Source organism: Bos grunniens, chromosome 24 (assembly GCF_055505025.1).
Source record: "Bos grunniens cultivar Pamir isolate PY7600 chromosome 24, Bosgru_T2T1.0, whole genome shotgun sequence".
In the NCBI taxonomy this organism is placed as follows: Eukaryota; Metazoa; Chordata; class Mammalia; order Artiodactyla; family Bovidae; genus Bos; species Bos grunniens.
In genome coordinates, this window is record NC_141188.1 from 10079050 (window position 1) to 10099478 (window position 20429).

Sequence of the window (20429 nt, forward strand, 5' to 3'; positions counted from 1 at the left end):
ATATAAAAAAACTCTTTATAGGTTTGTTTTGACCATTTTCAGTCAATGCTCTATTCTGATCATTTTTAGATTGTCTAGGTCAGTGGTGTGCAATGGAAATATAATGCAAACCACATATATAGCTTTAAATTTTCTAGTAGTCACTGAAAAGTAAAAAGAAACATGAAATTAATTTTAATGTATTTAATGAATTCATACCTAAAATATTATAATTTCAACATAATTAAGATGAGAAACTTTACTGTCTTCATAGTACAATGCATATTTACATTTTTCCAGCCACATAAACATTTTCCAGTAACTGAATCAAGTATCGGATTTAACATTTATTAAAATTAAATAGAACTAGTTAACTCCATCACACTAGCCACATGTGACTAGTGGTTATGTTACTGGAAAGAACAGGCCTAGGTCAAGAGTGGTTTTGTTGTCCTTCCCATGCTAACTTAAGCTGTGATAAAAATTAAAGAAGTTTTTCTTTTACCTTCTGTGGAAGGCAAAATTTTGAAATAGACTGAGAATTTTTTAGTCTACTTCTTTTGGGAAGATTCCTTTGTACTTTCCTCTCAATTATGCTGTGCACTTAAAACTGCTCTTAAAAAATAAAGCCTTTAAAAAAAATGCAACATAGATTTTTGTTGGTGGCACACACGCTGATGGTAATAAGTCAATCCAATGACGAAGTTTGTTTTACACAAGGTACAAGAGATGAAGACAGCATGGCTAGTTCACCAGGGAACGGTTGCTAGTGGTACCTCGTGAGGGGAGGATGGGACTAATGGGAGCGGTTAGAGGAAACAACAGATAATGAATGTACTAGCACGGAGTGTAGAGCTGTAATTTTATCCTGTATCCCAGTGAGCAGGGGTAAAGCTAAAGGAATCTATCTTTATAATAAAATTCTAAATGGTATTTCTGAAACATTCATCTAGCAAGTGATGCACAGAGTGTCTTAGAAGGGAAACTCGACGCTAGGAGCCCAATTATTCATGCAAGAGAAGGTGAGGCCCTGACCTGGGGATAATAGAGATGGAGAAAATGGGGGCGGACTGAAGAGACATTGAAGTAATAAAAGCAACAAGGTGTTGTGAGCAGCTGGATATGGAAAATATCAAGTAGGCAAGTACCTAGCCTAACTTCCAGGGAAATTGGCCAAACATTTGTACCATTAGCCAAAATAAGGTGAGTGAAATAGGAGACAAGGGAGAGAGGGAGAAAATTCTAGAGTGGAAAGGAATCCTAAGAGGTAGTGTCCTTTTACACAAAGAATTCCAGCTCTGGAATCTGAGACTTGGTTTCCAACAGCAATTCCATCATTTTCAACTATTAAGCAAATTACCCCTGACCTTCTAGATCCTCATTTATACTATTTCTTACTTTGAGGACTTTCACGAGGAATGATTATTTATGTATGTTAAACTTACAGAATAAATTAGATGCTCAGTTTAAAAGTGTATGTATTTGGATCTGCTGAACGCCTGCACTGGATACTATGCTGACTGCATAAACAAGATGAAACCTAGAGTTTTCTCTCAATCAGATTAGAACTTAATCTTCTGGTCTTTAGGAATAATAGTGTTTTATTTTCTTGGGCTCAAAAAAATCACTGCAGATGGTGACTGCAGCCATGAAATTAAGACACTTATTCCTTGGAAGAGAAGCTATGACAAACCTAGACAGCATATTAAAAAGCAGAGACATTACTTTACCTCCAAAGCTCTGTCTAGTGAAAGCCATGGTTTTTCCAGTGGTCATGTAAGGATGTGAGAGTTGGAACACAAAGAAAGCTGAACACCAGAAGAATTGATGCTTTTGAATTGTGGCATTGGAGAAGACTCCTGAGAGTCCCTTGGGCAGCAAGATCAAAGCAATCCAACCTAAAGGAAATCAGTCCTGAATATTCATTGAAAGGACTGATGCTGAAGCTGAAGCTCCAGTACTTTGGTCACCTCATGTGAAGAGCTGCCTCACTGGAAAAGGCCTTGATGCTGGGAAAGATCAAAGAGAAGGAGAAGGGGAGAACAGGATGAGATGGTTGGATGGCATCACCAACTTGAAGGACATGAGTTTGAGCAAGCTCCGGGAGTTAAGGATGGACAGGGAAGCCTGGTGTACTGCAGACCGTGGGGTCGCAGAGTCCGGCACGAATGAGTGAACTGAACTGACTAATGAGCCTTCTGCCTCATAGAATTTTGAACCTATGGTGAATGGGCTGACATCATAATCCATTTTTTTTTCTCATAACACACATTCAGTAATTGGTAGTAGTTACTGCAGCGATCACTATCATATAAAACTCAGTAGCTTTTACGGAAAACTTTTATGTAGAAAACCACACAGCAATATAAATGTTTTATAGCAGGTAGTTTACTTATTTCAAAAATCAGGAAACTGGAACAATCATAAATTACATCCCATGATTAACTTCATGTTTTCAAGTTTCAAGGGAAACACTTTTTAAAAGGAAGGCTTAGCTGGCAAAAACGCATTAATGGAGTTTACTCCTGTGAAACAGATCTCGCAGGTTGCAAACGGGGGTCAAAGAAAATTCCAAATTCATTCTGCAAATACATGTAGGGTCACTAAGCATCCAGAGTCTTCAATCTTTCTGTCCACTGTTAAGACCCATCTTTTTTCAGGACTCTATCAACTGAATAAGAGCAGCAGGTGAAAGAAATGGCAGGATTAAATCTCTAGCGTTGCTAGTCTACCTCGTCTTCCGTTCAAAGTCTGGCGCGCATTTAACTTCCAGGAAAGACGCCCTGGCGCCCACGCCCGCACCCTAGGTTCCCACGCTCCCAGAGGCGGTTCCTGGCGCAGGGGCTTCGGGGCCGCGATCGGGCATGCGTGCCAGTTCCGCGCATGCGTGCCGGCGCCGCGCAGGCACTGCGACTCCGCGCATGCTCAGAGGTGGAGGTCGGCGGGGCCTGGGCGGGTCGCGGAGGCCGGCGCGCCCCGCCCGCTCCCGCAGCCCCGAGCCTCCCTTCCGCGGCTCGGCCGGCCGGCTTCCCCTTCCGGGCGCGCAGGCGGCAGCAGCCGGTGCTCGTTTCTGTCGCTGGCGCTGAGTCGGTTCTGGCAGCGCCCGTGCGGCGAGCATGGCAGCTCGGAGGCGCGGACCCGCCCTGCGGTTCTGGGCCGCAGGTAGAGGCAGCGGGGGCGGTGCAGGCGGGCGCGGGGACCGTCTCCGTGTGGGGAGAGGCCTGCGCGGCCGCCGAGATGCTTTCCCGTCCCGGGCCCCGGGTCCCGACACAGAGTGGGCGCTGTGGGGCCCTTAACCGGGCGCGGCTCCGCCGGAGAGGCGCGCCTTCCGACCGGCCTTCGGGGCGGCAGGGGGTTCGCGGAGCGCGGGCTCCGTCGGCGGGCGTCGAGGGCGCTCCTCCCCGGCGGGCGCGCACACCTGCTCGTCCCTGGGCTCTGAGCCTGGCCAGCTCGGAGGCATCCTCGCCCGCGCGGGCGCATCCTGGCCGGGCCCCGGGGCTGTGCGGTGTGGCCTGGGGACCGGCTGGTCCTGCTCAGTCTCGGGCCCGCCTAGCCGTCCTCCCCACAATGGGTCCACTCGCACCGTTTAGCTCCCACGCGTGCCCGGCGCTGCTCCGTGATCAGTGTTAGGAGTCCAACCCAATTTTGTTTCTGTCAATTTGGAGGTGGAGGGGACAATATTTTTGAATGGTGTTTGAAGTTTATCGCTGAGAAGATAATTGCTTCTAGAGGAAAAGAAATACAGACAATGTACCCCCAAAAGATCTACCCCCAAAAGATGAGATGGTGAAAAACAGGATGAAATAAAAAATATATTTAAAAGGAACTTCCGTCCTTTAGAATTACTGGCCTAGGTAGAGCCTGCTGTCACCACATGGTCATGAATATTTATTAAACAGGTGAACGACTTATGCTTTTGCCTAATTTGTGTCCTCGGATGAATGGTGTGTTTTTTGGGAGGTTGTAAAAAACTGGAAACATTTTATAGGTGAATAAGCATATAATGGAAGCCATAAGATAAATTAGCATGTATTTTACTGTATACATCTTGTCTTTTGTTTTCAGTTTTTCTGCTGGATCTGGCTTTCTGTAAAGGACACGTGGAAGATCTAGATGACTCGTGAGTATATCTGTTTTTAAATAGTATTTTCATTTCTTCTAGCTGTGATGTTGTATGAATACTGGTATGAGTCCAGTATTTTTTAAAATAACACTTGTTTTACTGAGCACGTAAATCTGTGGTACGTAATTTGCTAATTTTGTTTGGAGGTAGTTTTTTTTGTTTTGGAGTGTAGTTGACTTATATGTTAGTTTCAAGGGCACTACCTTGTGTGAATATAATCTTTTAAAAGCAAACAATGGCCAGTGCTTACCTAGCACCAGTTTTGCTCCAGGAGTTGCACTAAGTGCTGTATGTGCACAAAATGGGATTGCACTGGGCAGTTTTATGAACAGTCACAAGAGGGAAAACTGCTGGAGTCTTCTGTTTTACCTGTACATTGTTAGTCACTACTGAGTGGGTGCTGGAGTTTGGTAACCATCCAGTAACACAGCATGAATCCCCAGGCTTTACTTGTCGTAGGTGAGAAGTCCGGCTTTAGACCAGAATCCTGTGTGTGGTTTTCAGGCCTGAGCATAGGCAGTGACATGGCTTTTCCTGGCAGGGCTCTGGGGGGAAGCTGCTCTCCCCGCACCAGACGTGGGGCACAGACAGTGCACCGCGGTCTCTGGGGTGCCGTGAGCCCTAGTCACAGACTTAGGCCCCCAGGCCAGCCGGACTCCTGTGTGTGCGTCTGCATTCTCAGCCTGGGGCCCCTTGTGGAGTCGTGTTGGTGGGGGGCCTTGCCTCAGGCGTTGCTTAGGGAAACCTCCTTATTGAGGGGCTTGGCTGAGACCCTTTCTGCACATGGACTCGGTACCTCTCCTCTCCTGTCCCTTCCCTCATCCCTCCCCTCTGCGCGTGGGTCCTCGGCAAGGCAGACGCCTTTGGTTCGGGCCTCCTCCCAGGTGAGATGCATCTCTCAGTGCTGAGGAGCTGGCAGCTCGTTTCTGTCTGCTGGCCTGCACTGGTGCAGTGAGTGAGTCAAGTCTTGACTCTCCGTTTGGCTGGTTGTCCTTGTTCACCACCCCTGCCCGCAGCAGGGTGCTCTGACGAGCAGAGAGCCCCAGGGTCCCGCGGGGCGCTCAGCAGCCTTCCTGGTGGGTATTGGGCGCCCTCGTGGATTGTTACAGGCGCTTCGATTCTCAGAGAAGCCACTGTTAACACTGAGGTGATTTTGTTAAAGTTCGTGGTGCCCTGAAGGGTGTGGCACCCCAGACCTGCTCCTTTCCGAGGAGGAGAAAGCGGGGGTGAGCCAGTGCACGAGTCTGGGGCCCTGACTCTCCTCAGCTGGGTGCTGCTGAACTGACAGGGTTGGCCCTCCTGTAATGAGCTTCCCAGGTGGTAAAGAAGCCGCTTGCCAGGACAGGAGATGCAGGTTCAATCCCTGGGTCAGGAGGATCCCCTGGAGAAGGAAATGGCAACCCACTCCAGTGTTCTTGCCTGGAGAATCCCATGGACAGAGGAGCCTGGTGGGCTACAGTCTGTGGGGTCACAAAGAGTCGGACATGACTGAGCAACTAAACAACAACAGCAAGAACAGAGTCTCCTGTAAGTGAAAAGCTTGTCTGGCCCACCTTCCTGGCGTCCGCGGCCGCCCCAGCCTCCTCTGAGCTCCTGGGTCTGCGGTGAGGAATCAAGGATAGTCGGCAAGGAGGCCGTTAACCGGGCCCGGCTTCTGGGTTTGTGCTTTCTGCTCCTACCTGTTGCTGGATGCCTGTGAAGATGAGGCACTGGGCTTAGGGTCGGTCCTGCCCCTGATAGGCGCTCTGTTCTGTCCATGACGCTCAACAGAATGGCCTTGTGCTGACTAAGGGACTAAAGGAAGTAGCCAACGAGGATTCTATGCTTGTCAGCTGAACATGGGGACTGAATTATTCTTCATCCCAGAGTGAGCAGACATGCAGCGAATTGCCTTCTGGGCCCGCAAGAGGATGGCACTTGGAAATTCAGGCACCATCCTAGCTTGGGCTGGTGAGCAGGGATTGCCATGGCTGAAGAAGACTGAACCAGAGTGAGAAGGCTGCCTTGCTTGTCTAACCCTGGCCGGGGCTAAACAACTCCCCAGGGACTGATGACCATGCGGGCCAGAGTGTTCTCGGCAGATGGAGCGCCTTGGCTCCTCATCGCCACGTAGGGACTCTCTGGATCCTGACTGCAGATGACACTGTCTCTAGGTTGGGTCCAGCCATCCCCATTACACTGACTTGGGCCGCACCATCAGGTCCTGTGAGACCATGTTTGTTTGCTGTGCAGGTTGCCCGAGGGCACTGGATCTGGTGATGCCTAGGGTTTGCAGCCCTAGCCCCACATCAGTGAGCACAGTCATGGGTGTACCTGACACCTTCCTTTCCACGTGGGGCCCTGTCTGGGATTCTGTACCAGTCAGCTCCTTCCCATTGATGGGATAAGGGAGAGGCTGCTGCTGCTGCTGCTAAGTCACTTCAGTCATGTCTGACTCTGTGCGACCCCATAGACGGCAGCTCACCAGGCCCCGCTGTCCCTGGGACTCTCCAGGCAAGAACACTGGAGTGGGTTGCCATTTCCTTCTCCAATGCATGAAAGTGAAAAGTGAAAGTGAAGTTGCTCAGTCGTGTCCAACTCGAAGCGACTGCTGTTGGACTGCAGGGACTGCAGCATCAAGCTCCTCTGTCCATGGGATTTTCCAGGCAAGAGTACCTGAGTGGGGTGCCATTGCCTAGGAGAGAGACTATTAAGCATCAAATGATGGGAGACAGTGGTCCCCGCCCTTTACCTCTGGGTGCAGAGCTGCCTGCAAAGACATCAAGAATAATGGCCATCGGTTAGAGCGTTCTGGTTGAACAGTTTGCTTAAGGTGGCCATGACACTTTCTTGGGTAGCCCCACAAGATGAATATAAAATAGAATTTTTTACTGTAAACCCCTTAACGGGAAATGGGGGAACCCGCTTGAGAGTCAGGTTCCCAGATCCCACCCAGGGGCCAGGCCTGCCAGCAGACTTCCTAAGGCTCACCCCAGACCCCGCCCTGCTCTGTTCGCTGTTAGGCACAGGTGTAAGTAGAGGAGAGGGGCTCCAAGCTGAAGCATTTATGTTTCTACAGAGTCCCACTTGAATTTTTACTCCTAATTATTTTATCATTGCTTTTGTTTTATTAAGGTGTTAAATGGATAAGATCTAGAGGTCACTGAGTAAAACTTTTAAAGTAAAACTTACTAAAAAATTTGTCCTGTGCCCCCGTATTTATCAATTTGTTATCTTTACCTGTGCTATTCTGTTGTAAAGTGGAAACCTACAGTCAAGATCTGTGTTCTTGTTTTTTAGGTTTAAAGAAAACCGAAAAGATGACATTTGGCTTGTAGATGTGAGTATTTACATTTTTTGTACAGGTCACCCATCCCTCTCCTATTTTAAATGTGACTTTCCATTGTCCTCACCCATATACGGTAACAGACAGAACCAGTACCAGTGTCGTAGCCCACTTTTCTTCTCAGGTGGTACTCTCGGGGTTTTTATATTAAAGGGAACCTCAGAGCCTTAGGATCTCTGGCAGGGGAACCTGTTTTTGATGAAATTCTCAGCAAGTCCACGTGTGCATGATGTCTGAGGGAGATTATGGTATGGTTTTATCACAGAATCCACTCAGTATTTCATTTCATCCAAGAGATTGAGAATATTAGTATCACTTGGCAATCAAAGTCATATTTTCATCTTGGTAGTGAGGGAATCAGCTTTGCATCTTCTTTTCCTCGCTGTGACGTTTTGAATGTGTTTAAACCCTGGGATGTCTGGGTGCATTCTGACATGCCTCAGTGAGAAAGCGGGGTGAGTGGCAGGAGAGAGATGGAATGAGACGCACAGAGCTGACGGTCACTGAAGCCAGGCAGCGAGGCGTGAAGCTCCTGGTTTGTCTGTCTCCTGTGATATATGTTTGAACGTTTCCATAGGCTGATATTACAAGAGAGTTAAATCTTATTTCATAAAAGTACAAAACAAACAGTTTTTGTTATGCTACCTAATGGGAGGCACCTAAGTACCACCCTGACCATCTGGTCATCCTGAAGAAGGAAGGACCAGGATTTTAGTTTCATCAGCCTGACTTGTCGCTATGCCATACTGTCTTACCAGTGGTTATACTTACAGGAGCAGAGTCAGCTACTGTATTGCAGTTTTTGCAATAAAAATAAGTTGATGTTTATCATTAACACTTAAGGGGTGTGCATATGATATATGAAGTGTATTTGGTGGTTTAATTTTATATCTAACATGGACATAACTCATTTTGGAGCAAAGATGTTTTTAATTGTAAATTATCTATTTTAAATAGGTATCTGAAATAGATATCAGTAGCCATTTAAAATGACTTTAAAGTAATATCAGTGTTGAGTTGTATCCTGGAAGTTGACATGTCTGGATTTGTATGTGTGTATGTTCATTTTGTAACCACTTTAAAAATTATATTTAGACTTTTGGTCCAAAATAGATTATTATCCAGTTGTTTAGGGAAAAAGATTCTTTTACAGTTAAGATTGACATCCACAGTAGTACAACATCTTAGTGGTTTTCCCTCTCTTTTTTTCCAAACAAGTTTTATGCACCATGGTGTGGCCATTGTAAAAAGCTGGAACCGATTTGGAATGAAGTTGGTCTTGAGATGAAAAGCCTCGGTTCTCCAGTGAAAGTGGGAAAGATGGATGCTACTTCTTATTCCAGTAAGCAGCTACTCGGTTTATTGTTTTTCTCTTCTCGTAACGCAAGTGTTTTAATTACAGGAAGCAGTATTTAAGGTAACAGGAAGACGAGATTTCAGACTATGTTTTACAAGTTAGATGGGTTAACTGTTGAACGTGTGATACGCAGTCTCTGTTAATCTTATACTTAATACAGATGTGGAAGTCCCTGTTCCTACTGGGAGCACACTTGAGAGAATCAGTTGCCTGAGACAACTACAGGAGATGGAGTGGTGAACTCTGGATGCCACTGAGGGTGAAGAAGGAGCGTTTGTTGTCTGAGCAGCCTGAGTGGCATGGTAGAGGAGTCCACGGGAGCTCGAAGGATGAGGCGAGCTAACATACACGCAAGTGGGGACCAGGAGAGTTCTCACATTAGAGAGGGTATTACAGGGAAATCGTAGAGCTGAAGATGGGTTCAGCGAGTCTGTACCAGAGACTACAATGTCTTCAGGCAGAGGCTGGCAGACCGCAGCCCCGGACAGTCTGGCCCCCGCCCGCTTTGTGCATGGAGCTCCGCTGGACCAGAGTCACTTCTGAGTTTACTGTTGTCTGTGTGGCTGTTTTTGTGACCCAGAGGCAGAATCAAGTACTTACAACAGAGCCTATCGCCCCACAAAGCCTAAAAGCTTTATTATCAGACCCCGTACAGGTAAAGTTTACCAATACCTGTCTTAAAGGATTTGGGAAAAGGCAAAATTAAGTTCAGAGAATATGAGGTGTCACACAGACTCGGGGAGAGCATGGCTCAGAAAGTAGATCAGATCCCACTCTGCTTGCTGCTGTTTCCCGTAGCCCGGGGCACATTTCTTAACATTTACCAAATCGCTAAACTTTAATTTCTACACCAGTAAGTGTTTAATTATGATGCATTTTGTATTGGTTGTTGTGAGATTAAAATGATATAGCACATGTACAATCTCTTGTAGTGTGCAATAAAATATAGGTTCCTTTTTGCATTAATTAATGAAGAAAGTGGAAGTATGACATACGAAAGCTTATTTCGTTTTAGGAAGTAAGCTTTGTACTCTGGGTATAAATTTAGAAGAAGACAGACCTATGTTTTAAATCCAGGTCAGTCATCTCTTACTTTTGTGGCTTTGGGGAAGTATTAATCTCGCTGAATGTTAGTTCCCTTGTCTGTAAATGAGAGAGTGATAATTCTCAAGGTTGTGAGGATTGTATTAATATTTCTTATTCAAAAGCCCTGGCACAATGGCTTGCGCTTGTCAAGCGCTGAGGGATAATACCAGACTTTAAGAGCCTCTCAGGTGGAACAAGGTGTTTTGGGTTTTGTCAGTTGTCAATAGAGCGCTAACACACATTTTTGAGAAGGCAGATGATTTGATAAAAATATTTTTGGCAGAAACATGTAGGATGAAAAGAGCAGTTATAGGCAAAAAGATTATCTAAGCTGACTTTTGTATGCATCTTGATATAGGATACTGGGAGGCCAGACTTGAGTGAGTGGCAGGGGAGTAAAGAGCCAGTAATTCTTAATAGACATTTGCAAGGGTTAAATCACAGATGTGATAGATTGACTCTGATATAAAGAAAAACAATTGAAAATAATAGTGTAAGAGTCTTAGCAGAACTCACACTGGACTACATTACCATTACCAGGAAAAAAACAATTACATTTAATTCTGTGTTTTTGTGTTAGTAGCTGTTCCAACTTTGCGGTGTTTTGCTTTATTGATGCTTGGGAATATGGGGAGCTAGAGTGCAGGTGAGATATTAGAACTAGAATTGTTGAGTCACACAAGTGAACTGCTGTGACTTTAGGAGGGGGTGAGATGGATGGTAAGAAGTTAGAGAGAAGATAGTATGGTTGAGTGGATATTTCTTGATATAATCTTTTACAGTGTTTAAAAAATCACTCCTTTTAACTTTTGTGAAAGTTAATGCTTATGTCTAGGCATGTATGTTGATTAGACATGCATACACGTACACTTGTCTATATAGTAATTCATTCATTTCACTGAGTCAAAGTCAATACACAAGTAAATTGTCTGGTAGTGTTTGATGTCAGTGATGGATGCATTTTTCACCTTATAGATCAAGAAGATGTTTTTTGTGCTATGGAGAAAAATACCATCTTCCTTAAAAAAAAAGAAAGTTGTTAAGTATTGAAAAACTATTTAGAGATTACAAATAGATTTTTGGCATATAATTCTTACAGCTTTCTTGAATATTTCAGGGCAGCTCAAATACAGGCATTTTAGTAGAACTTGGACTCAAACAGGTGAAGAAATTGAATTTCCATTTCAGGCTAGCTGTGGGCAGTGTTCTGCCTCTAATGGTGTAGCCCTGGACGACTGGCAGTTTCCTGTGTGTCTCTTCCGTCTGCATAGGTGGCTTTGCAGATGGTCACAGCATCAGTGTTTCCCAGCATTTAGTCTGCAGGCTACCTGTATTAGGATACCTTGGTGCTCAGTATGAATTCAGATTACAAAGGCCCACACCTCCCCTACCAAATGAAAATGAGATTGAGTCATGAGAATCTGTATTTTTAACATGGACTTCGGGTGATTCTTGAGTTAGAGAATCATGAAGTAAAGTATAATTTTGATGGATCGTTAAGGGATTTCAGTTTGGCGTGGGATAGGATTATTCAGTGATCAAGTAGAGAAAATCTCTTAAGACTACTTGAGGGTAGCTTAGTTCTCAATCATGTAATTGCAGTGATTGAAATAAACACCATCATATTCAATCCAGCAAGTCTCTGTGTATAGAATTGTTGAATGGGAGAGATTTGAACTTTGCTGATTTATCCTGCAATATGTATTTGGAATTGTATCAGATATTTCTTGATGGCTTGTTTTAACTGTTTATATGACTTCTTAGTGTTATTTGATATATTATGTCCAGTGTAAATTCAGATGTTACTTTGGCCTTTCATTTTCTACATATTCCTTAAAAAATGAGGACAAAAAGTTTCTCATCCAAAAGTTAAAATGTTACGATGTTACCTGTAATCATGTACTGATTTCTATTATGAAACCACTGAAAATTCCACTGAAAATTCCACACTGATGCCTGAGTGTGACATCATTTTATATAAAGATCATATTTTACCCCTCTGTGATGTATAAACTTTCAGGGGCATTTGGCCAATAAGATTCTTATTTTTATTCTGTGATTGCAGATAAATTTGCAGATCAGTCGTACGTTTCTAGAGTATAAGCCCTTCTAGTCAGTGACTGTATTTCAGGGTTGTTCCAACTTGGTCCGGTGGACATTTGGGGCCCGATGATGTTTCGGGGGAAGAGTTGCCTGTGCATGGTCCAGTGTTCAGCCCCGACCTTGGCCTCTGCTCACTGGATACCACTAGCTCCCTTTTCCTCCCTCCCCCAGCACTGTCAGCTGAAATTCTATCAGGGATGGAAGTTAACCTTCAAAGAACCGAGTGGCTAAAGGGTGGATGGTATCAACTCCATCTTATAGGCAAGAAAACTGAGGTCGAGGAGATTAAGTGATGGCACGAAGTGTGGAGCTGGGATTCTCTCACTGCAGCCTGTTACGAGAACTGTAACATCAGCTATACAATTCCACCACCATTTTTCTCATTGATTGCGTATTTCATTTTATTTGATTTGTGTAGATTTTGAGTTATGTAAGCCGTTGCTACTAGCTATACCCTCCCTCTCCAGATCAGTGACATTTGTCTCTGTATTTTGGCACTTAATTAGATGCATTTGAAGGTAATCAGGGCTTATGTTTGCCTGCCTTCTTAATTTGAGGTGAGGAGCATTAAGAACATATTTACTCACATAATCTATTTTTACTTGAAAGAGGGCAATCTCAATAACGGTATTCAATTAGAATATCCTTGACCCAGAAGTATTTGTAAATGATACGATCAATAAGGGTTTAATACCAAAATATAGAAACAGCTTATATCAAAAAAACTCAATATCCAAAAAAACTACCTGATTAAAAAATGGTCTGAAGACCTAAATGGACTTTTCTCCAAAAAAGACATACAAATGGCTAACAAGCATGTGAAAAGATGCTTAACATTACTAATTATTAGAGAAATGCAAATCAGAGCCACAAAGGCATGTTGCCTCTCACCTCTCAGAATGGCTGATATCAAAAAGTCTACAAATAACTAATGTTGGCGAGGATGTGGAGAAAACAGTTGTGTACTGTAGGTGGGAATTAAATTGATATAGCCACTTTGGAAAACAGTATGGAGCTTCCTTAAAAAACTAAAACTAGAACTACCCTATGATCCAGCAATCCCACTCCTGGGTATATATCTGGAAACAACGAAAACTCTAATTTGAAAGGATATATGCACCCCAGTGGCAGCAGTATTTATAATACCTTGAGAGTCCCTTGGACTGCAAGGAGATCCAACCAGTCCATTGTGAAGGAGATCAGCCCTGGGATTTCTTTGGAAGGAATGATGCTAAAGCTGAAACTCCAGTACATTGTCCACCTCATGCGAAGAGCTGACTCATTGGAAAAGACTCTGATGCTGGGAGGGATTGGGGGCAGGAGGAGAAGGGGACGACAGAGGATGAGATGGCTGGATGGCATCACTGACTCAATGGACGTGAGTCTCAGTGAACTCCGGGAGTTGGTGATGGACAGGGAGGCCTGGCGTGCTGCGATTCATGGGGTCGCAAAGAGTTGGACACGACTGAGCGACTGAACTGAACTGAACTGAGACATGGAAACAATCCAAGTGCCCATCAACAGATGATTGGTTTAAGAAGATGCGAGAAATGTGTATATATGTATATATATATATAAAGAGAGAGAGGCAGAGAAAGAGAGACACCCACACACACATATATACACAGTGGACTATTTAGTCATAAAAAAAGAGTGAAATTCTGCCATTTGCAGCAACATGAATGGACCTAAAAAGTAGTATGCTTAGTGAAATAGGCAGACAAAAAACGATAAATATTGTATGTTATCACTTGTTTGTGGAATCTGACAAAACCAATGTATATATTAATATCAAAACTGAAAGGGACTCACAGATAATAGAAAACCAAGTATGGATGCCAGTAGGGCGAGGAAAGCAAAGAGGGGTGGGATAGGAGCGTGGGGTTAAGAGCTACAAACCATGTGTAAATAAGCAACAAGGCTGTATTGCACAGCACAGAGAAATACAGCCATGTTTCATAGTAACCTTAGGTAGAGCATAGTCTATAAAAATATTGAGTCACTGTGCTGTAACTAATATAATATTGAAAGCCAACTGTACTTCAATTATATATATGTATGTGTAACACTTGATAGAATTAAGTCCTAAGTTAGAGGTAGGCACGGATAAATTATGTGTTGGTCTAAGCTCACAGGGCTATTCAAAGACAGGACCTGTATCTTCATATATATACACCAGGTTTTTATTTTTGTCACCCCTATTGTTTGTGCCATCTCTAATAAAAGCCATTGTTGATCACTGGCCAGAGCCTCCTAGTCACCTCTCTTCATGTTTAAGGGAAAAGGTCTAGAGTTGAAAAAGAAAGGAGGAGAGATTTTCGGTACTATCTGTCACAAATTCACTTTGTCTTTTTCCTGTGTTTTGGTGCGGGGGAGAGAAACCAAAATTAATGATTACTAAAGTGATTGGTAAATCAGCACCCAGTTTTTTTATACCCAACTGTCATAAAAAATATTCTGGAAATAAAAGAAAATGAACAGAGGGAGCAATTATGTGAGTAAATACAGTATACTTTGCATAAGTTAGGATAGTTGTGTAAACATATTGTATTTTGCCTACTGAGAATATTTTCTTTTTTTTCTGTCCCAGTTGCCTTAAATCTGTAAAGTAGTATAGTTTTGATTTTCTATAGTGATTACTATGCCTCTTAAAGTCGTCTAATTCTCTATTGTTTCCTTATTTTCGTTACTATTTTTTGTTCTCCTTAAAAAGATGCCATTGTAGTGACTGTATCTTATTTTAATTAATGTGGAGATTTCACAGTAACTTCGAAGTAACTGAAATTATTAATACTCTAGGTTGTTACAAAAGCAGAAACTTTTAAAACAAGTAATGTTGCTTTGAGATAATATTTTTGCAATTACAGTTCATGTTTTTAAAATTAAAGTACAAAGCAGTTCTTTTAAGACTCAGAAAACTGGGCCTTTTTTTGGAGAAATGTGTCCTGTAAATGAAGTCAAATGAAGAGTGAGACTTTATATACGTGTGGGTATATATATATTTATATATAATTTTTTAAAAAAACAACATCTTTTAAAATAAGTACTTTATAGATAAAACTTACTCTCTTGGAATTTATTTTTTATTTTGTTATAGTATTTTTGTGTAAGTCATAAGTTGGATTATCAAGTAATTATTTTGTATGAGAATGTCATGTTTTTTCCTTTTTGTGTGTTTACATTATTTTTTAAGAGTTAAGAACAACATATCTATATGGGTTTGTATAAGTATATATTTTTTTAAGTAAAAGGCTCATTTATTACCTAGTTTCTCATTTTAAAAAAATTTAGAATTATTTATTCTTTTTCTTATCAAGGCATTGCTTCAGAGTTTGGAGTTCGAGGTTATCCAACAATTAAGCTGTAAGTTGAGTGTTGTATGTTTATATGTGTATTTTTATTAGTTCACTCTACTTACATTTTATTATATTTCTAGTAGCTTCCTTGGAGAATTGAAGACTTGGGTTCAGCAGTTCTTTCTAGGTGCAGTGTGGTTCAGGGAAAGGGATCCATCTGTGCTTTTTCTTTGCACTTAAGTTAATGTGTGATTTAAGGCTAATTCACCAAATGTGTTTTGAGTTGGACTGTGAGAGGCGCTTAGCAGGACAAAGGTGTACAGTTGTAAATTACAACAGGTCTTTTACCCCTCAGGTGCTCAAGAGTGTATTCTGTTTAACTTGTGAATCCTATCTCGTAACAGATTTTACTTTTCTATAATTAAAATAGACTTGCTTCATTAGAGGTGAAAGAAAAAGAGAATAAAATTGATGGATGTTAGTTATCACCTATAGATTTGACCACATCTGTCACAGAGCATATACAGTAAAAAATATCTTGTGATAATTCTAAAGGCCTTGTTTTGTAATCATGGTTTTATTGAATTTTCTCATGAGTTTAATCCTGATCTCATCCTTATTTTGGTAATATGAAGACTTGAGGAATTACTTGGAAACTTATTTTTGTAATAAAGTAAGTTATTTTTTAGTTCCTTGGGTTCTGTCTTGGCCTCCCTCCTTCTCCCACTGTTTAAAAATGTTTGCTAAGCCTCTTAGTTTCCTGTGTTCAGTTAATTATCTTTTTTATTCTTTTGGTTTAATTATAGGTGTTCTGTTGCACTTTCACAACTTTTAAAATTTCAGTTAGTTGGACACAATTCATTGGCAAGATTTTAGACGATTATCTAATTTTCTAGAAGAGGTGTTTTTAATGCATTGTTTTACCCTGTAATCTTGGTGGATTTATCACGTTACTCTGTTGTATTGCTTAAAATTGTTTTTATCTTTACCAAAATATTAATTCCCTGTCCTTTCACTGACCTTTTTTTGGTTTGTTTTTATTTTTTTTTAATTTAATTTTATTTTTAAACTTTACAATATTGTATTAGTTTTGCCAAATATCGAAATGAATCCGCCACAGGTATACCTGTGTTCCCCATCCTGAACCCTCCTCCCTCCTCCCTCCCCATACCATCCCTCTGGGTCGTCCCAGTGCACCAGCCCCAAGCATCCAGTATCGTGCATCGAACCTGGACTGGCGACTTGTTTCATACATGATATTATACATGTTTCAATGCCATTCTCCCAAATCTCCCCACCCTCTCCCTCTCCTACAGAGTCCATAAGACTAAGATAGTAAGACTTATGCTTTGAGTTCCTGACGATGAATGTGTATTTTTTCATTTATTAGAAGGATAAATATATGCAGCTATCAAACATAGAGTAAAATCTTTTCACATAATTTTAGAAAAATATAGTCTTCTTCTTTGCATTTTGAGTTGTTGATCCCCTGAAGGCAGTGTTCAGCTGTTTTTTCCCCATGATTATGCTGCTTCTAAAACTCCATTTACTGTTTTGTATGCTGTAATTTGTGTAACAAAAGAGAGTGATTATCATTAAATATGAAAACAGTTAATGTAAACTTTTATCTTCTTTTCTTCTTTTAAGATTAAAAGGAGACCTAGCATATAATTATAGAGGACCACGAACAAAAGATGATATAATTGAGTTTGCTCACAGGGTGTCAGGGTAAGTTTGTGTTCTGACAGGCCTTTATGATATCAGTGTTTGAAAATTAAATGTATTTTAATAAACTGCACTGAATATACATATTTTTAGGTTTTTAAATAAAATTGTCTATGAGGAGAGATAGAGTTGCACAGCATATGCAAAGAGCTTCTCTAGAAAAATAAAGGGGTCCATGATTTATGTTACATACTTGCTGACCTCACTCACATTTAAATTTATTTTGTGTATAGAAGAGCTTTTCCCCAATGGATTTTTTTAATACATTTTCAAGACTTGATTACTTCTAACGGCTTTGTGAACCTTAATTTTTATTTCATGATGGTTTCGCCTTTGTACGACCTGGTTTACATTATTTTGCTCATTGTCTAGTTTCAGTGTTAAGAGAAACCCCACAACGTGATGTTCTGAATAGTCTTAGGCTTTAATCCCTAGCCTGTGATACGTGAAGATGCTTTTGAGATGTAACTAAGATTCTTTCCCTCATCTTTCACATGCTCCTGTATGCCAGCTGTGAGGTATTGTTGCACATTTTGCTTAGAATATAATGTAATTAGAACCCAGAGATCTTTTTGAGTTTCAGATCTCTGAAGTTTTACTGCTAAAAAAATGAATTTTGTCTTTCCTTTTGGTTTGAATCTGGTGATTTTTTTTTTTAATTTACATCTTGCTGGCATATATAGAAAGTTGGTGCATATAATTGTTTAGTGGGATTATGTATAACTTCTTGAAGAGAACATTTATCTAAGTAGGTTACTTCGAAAATATAGTAGCTTATGAGTTTGACAGAATGTAATATATTGATAGCTCTAAATATTTTTAAGTTAAATTGAAATACTGGGGTAGATTTGTTGGGTGGCATGATACTATATAGCTTAAATTATTTGAGAAAAGACACAGAATTAGGAATGATCTTTGAATATTAAAGTTTGCAAAGCTTTGATAAAGTATAATTTTTACTGTATTTTCTTACTGATTGCATGTTTCATTTTATTTGCTTTGTGAATAATTTTGAGGTCACTTTATATTACATGAGGGGGTCTCTAGTAGGGTTACTTTATTCCCCTGTGGTTTAGATTAGTCTTTATGTTTTGGCAATTTTAAGATGGCCTTCTCCTGATGTAACCAGGACTGAATCTACTGCAAAGGAAATTTCAAGAATCACTTCTGGAGTTGCGTCACTTACCAGTTAATTACTCACGCGTGAAAATAGAGACTAGAATAGAGTGATGCAATGCATTTAAAGAACTGTGCATTTTGAAAATATGTTTGCCTTTGCAGAATACATTTTGTTCTTTTTGCAAATGTGATGGAATAAAAATCTTATAGACCACATTTAGAAGCAGACTGCCTCTTAGCTTTTAGTAATATTTCATAAGTCATATGTTTTATAGTCACCTTTGATGTAGTTCATTTCTCAGTTTATTTGGCTTTGAAATATATAATAAAACTTCTTACAGTTTTGTTTTCATAAAATTCTTATATGCTACCATTTTCCATTTTATTTTTCCCTAGAAGAATAACATACTTAGGAACATTTTAGATTTTAATCTTTATAGAGTGTTTTAAAACTACATAGCATTTAAATGGACAGAGTAAGACATAAACATTCTAAATATAATGTTATTAACTCCTAGAATAGTATATTTCACAGTGTGTTTGTGTGAATGATCTTTTGAAAGGGAGAAAAAAAATCACCTCTCACGTGGATGGTTTTGTTTTTAGCTGAGGATTCTAAATGGACTATAGTCCCATCTTTGCCTATCCAAACATTGGTTAAGGTGATATTCTCCAGAGGGACATATTTAAAGCTTATTTTTTAAACTGGTAGATCAAATTGTAGGTACTGTATTTTAATAGTGGTCACAGGCTATAGTTTATAAGATTTATGTGGATTGAATGATATACTTAAAAGGCAATTCATACAGTAATAAAAGTTTGTGACATTAGACATGATGGGCTGACATAAATAGAAATAAAGTATGTACTACTCTTAGTTCAAGTACAAGGTTTTTTTCATTTGTTCTATTTTCAAACAGGGCTCTAATTCGGCCACTTCCTAGTCAGCACATGTTTGAACATATGCAGAAGAGACATCGTGTATTTTTTGTTTATATAGGTGGAGAGTCACCTCTGAAGGTATCAAATGATTTTATTTTTTAATCCATAAGAACAGAATGTATTATAATTTAGTTTTCTGTATAATGAAGACTTTCTTGAAAAACTCAGGACTTATTTCATCGTTATTAGGAATACTTTAGTTCAATCTAAGTGTTTTTTATAATAAAAGCACTTTGTCATATACCCTCTATAGTATTTGCCTTCATGAAACAATTGAGTAAAAAGTGGGTGGATGTGGCCTACCTTAGTCTTTCTTCTGTTCTTGACCTATTTATTTAAATTCTGTATTGCTTTTCAGCATTTTGAGACTTTGAGACTGCAACATGCAGTTGAGTGTAATAGGCAAAAGCTCACTGTTGTAAGATTATTGTATACATGTATGTGTATGTTTGCATGTGTGGACATGCACTTATCTCTTCATTAGCAAATTAAATTAATAAATGTAATTTGAGCTTGTTTTATTTAATGAACATTATTTGAAGGCATATAAAAGCACTTAGTTATAATGGTCTTTTGCCTAAGAAACAGTTTATTTATGTTTAATCTTTCCAAATGAAAGGATTTAAGGTAGCAAATTGTCGTGATCTATTAATACTTAGCAATGATACTACTTGCTCTGAATGTTTAATGAGGAATGAATTTTGATCTTGGTTACTGTTTAAAAGTTACCTTTTTTCTGTTTGTATCTTCACAGGAGAAATACATTGATGCTGCTTCAGAATTAATTGTATATACATACTTCTTTTCTGCCTCAGAAGAAGTCGTCCCTGCGGTAATATTTTAAGTTGAATTTTAAGTAATGTGTTAATATGTATATTCAACAACTGTTGATTGTTCTTTAATCATTGTAGCATGCACAGTTTTAAGTCCTGGATTATTGATGACAACCAAAGTCATCAGGACCCTCATACGGTAGAGGTTATGTTCTTGTGGATGGGGAAGTGGATTAAATTTTAGTATTGTGGATGAGTCTTTCTGTGCTTGGGTCCTCGGGAAACAAAGCTGTGAACAAGATATCATAACTGCTTAAAAAAAAAAAAGCAGCAGTGTAGTCATTTAGAGGTGGGATGGCTGCTCTTGACTGGTTGATCAAGAAGTATCTGTCTGAGGAGAAAATATATTTGAACTGGGACTTACGGGACATGAAGGAGCCACACACAGGTCTGTGGCCAAAGTAAACCAGAAACAAGGACCAGGGGATGCAAATGCCCTGGATGAGAGCCTGCCCGGCGTAGTGGAGTGACAGCGGTCGCCACTGCGGCTGTACTGCAGTGAGAAAGACGAGAGGGAGGTAGAGGCCAGTGGAAGCCTTGT

At 40.7% G+C, this 20429-nt stretch overlaps 1 protein-coding gene across 2 annotated transcripts in view; it reads left to right on the forward strand.

The window, feature by feature from the left end:
• The first annotated feature begins 2883 nt into the window (after positions 1-2883).
• Positions 2884-20429, forward strand: part of TMX3 (thioredoxin related transmembrane protein 3) — a 38402-nt gene continuing 20856 nt past the window's right edge. Inside the window, exons 1-8 of one of the 2 annotated variants that reach the window (XM_086372211.1) lie at positions 2884-3141; positions 4045-4099; positions 7382-7421; positions 8646-8769; positions 15291-15336; positions 16917-16997; positions 19034-19133; positions 19810-19887. In XM_086372211.1, coding sequence (XP_086228337.1) covers positions 3096-3141; positions 4045-4099; positions 7382-7421; positions 8646-8769; positions 15291-15336; positions 16917-16997; positions 19034-19133; positions 19810-19887 — 570 coding nt within the window. In that variant the 5' untranslated portion in view covers positions 2884-3095. The remainder of the gene's footprint in view (positions 3142-4044; positions 4100-7381; positions 7422-8645; positions 8770-15290; positions 15337-16916; positions 16998-19033; positions 19134-19809; positions 19888-20429) is intronic. The other variant, XM_086372213.1, reaches the window with a different exon arrangement.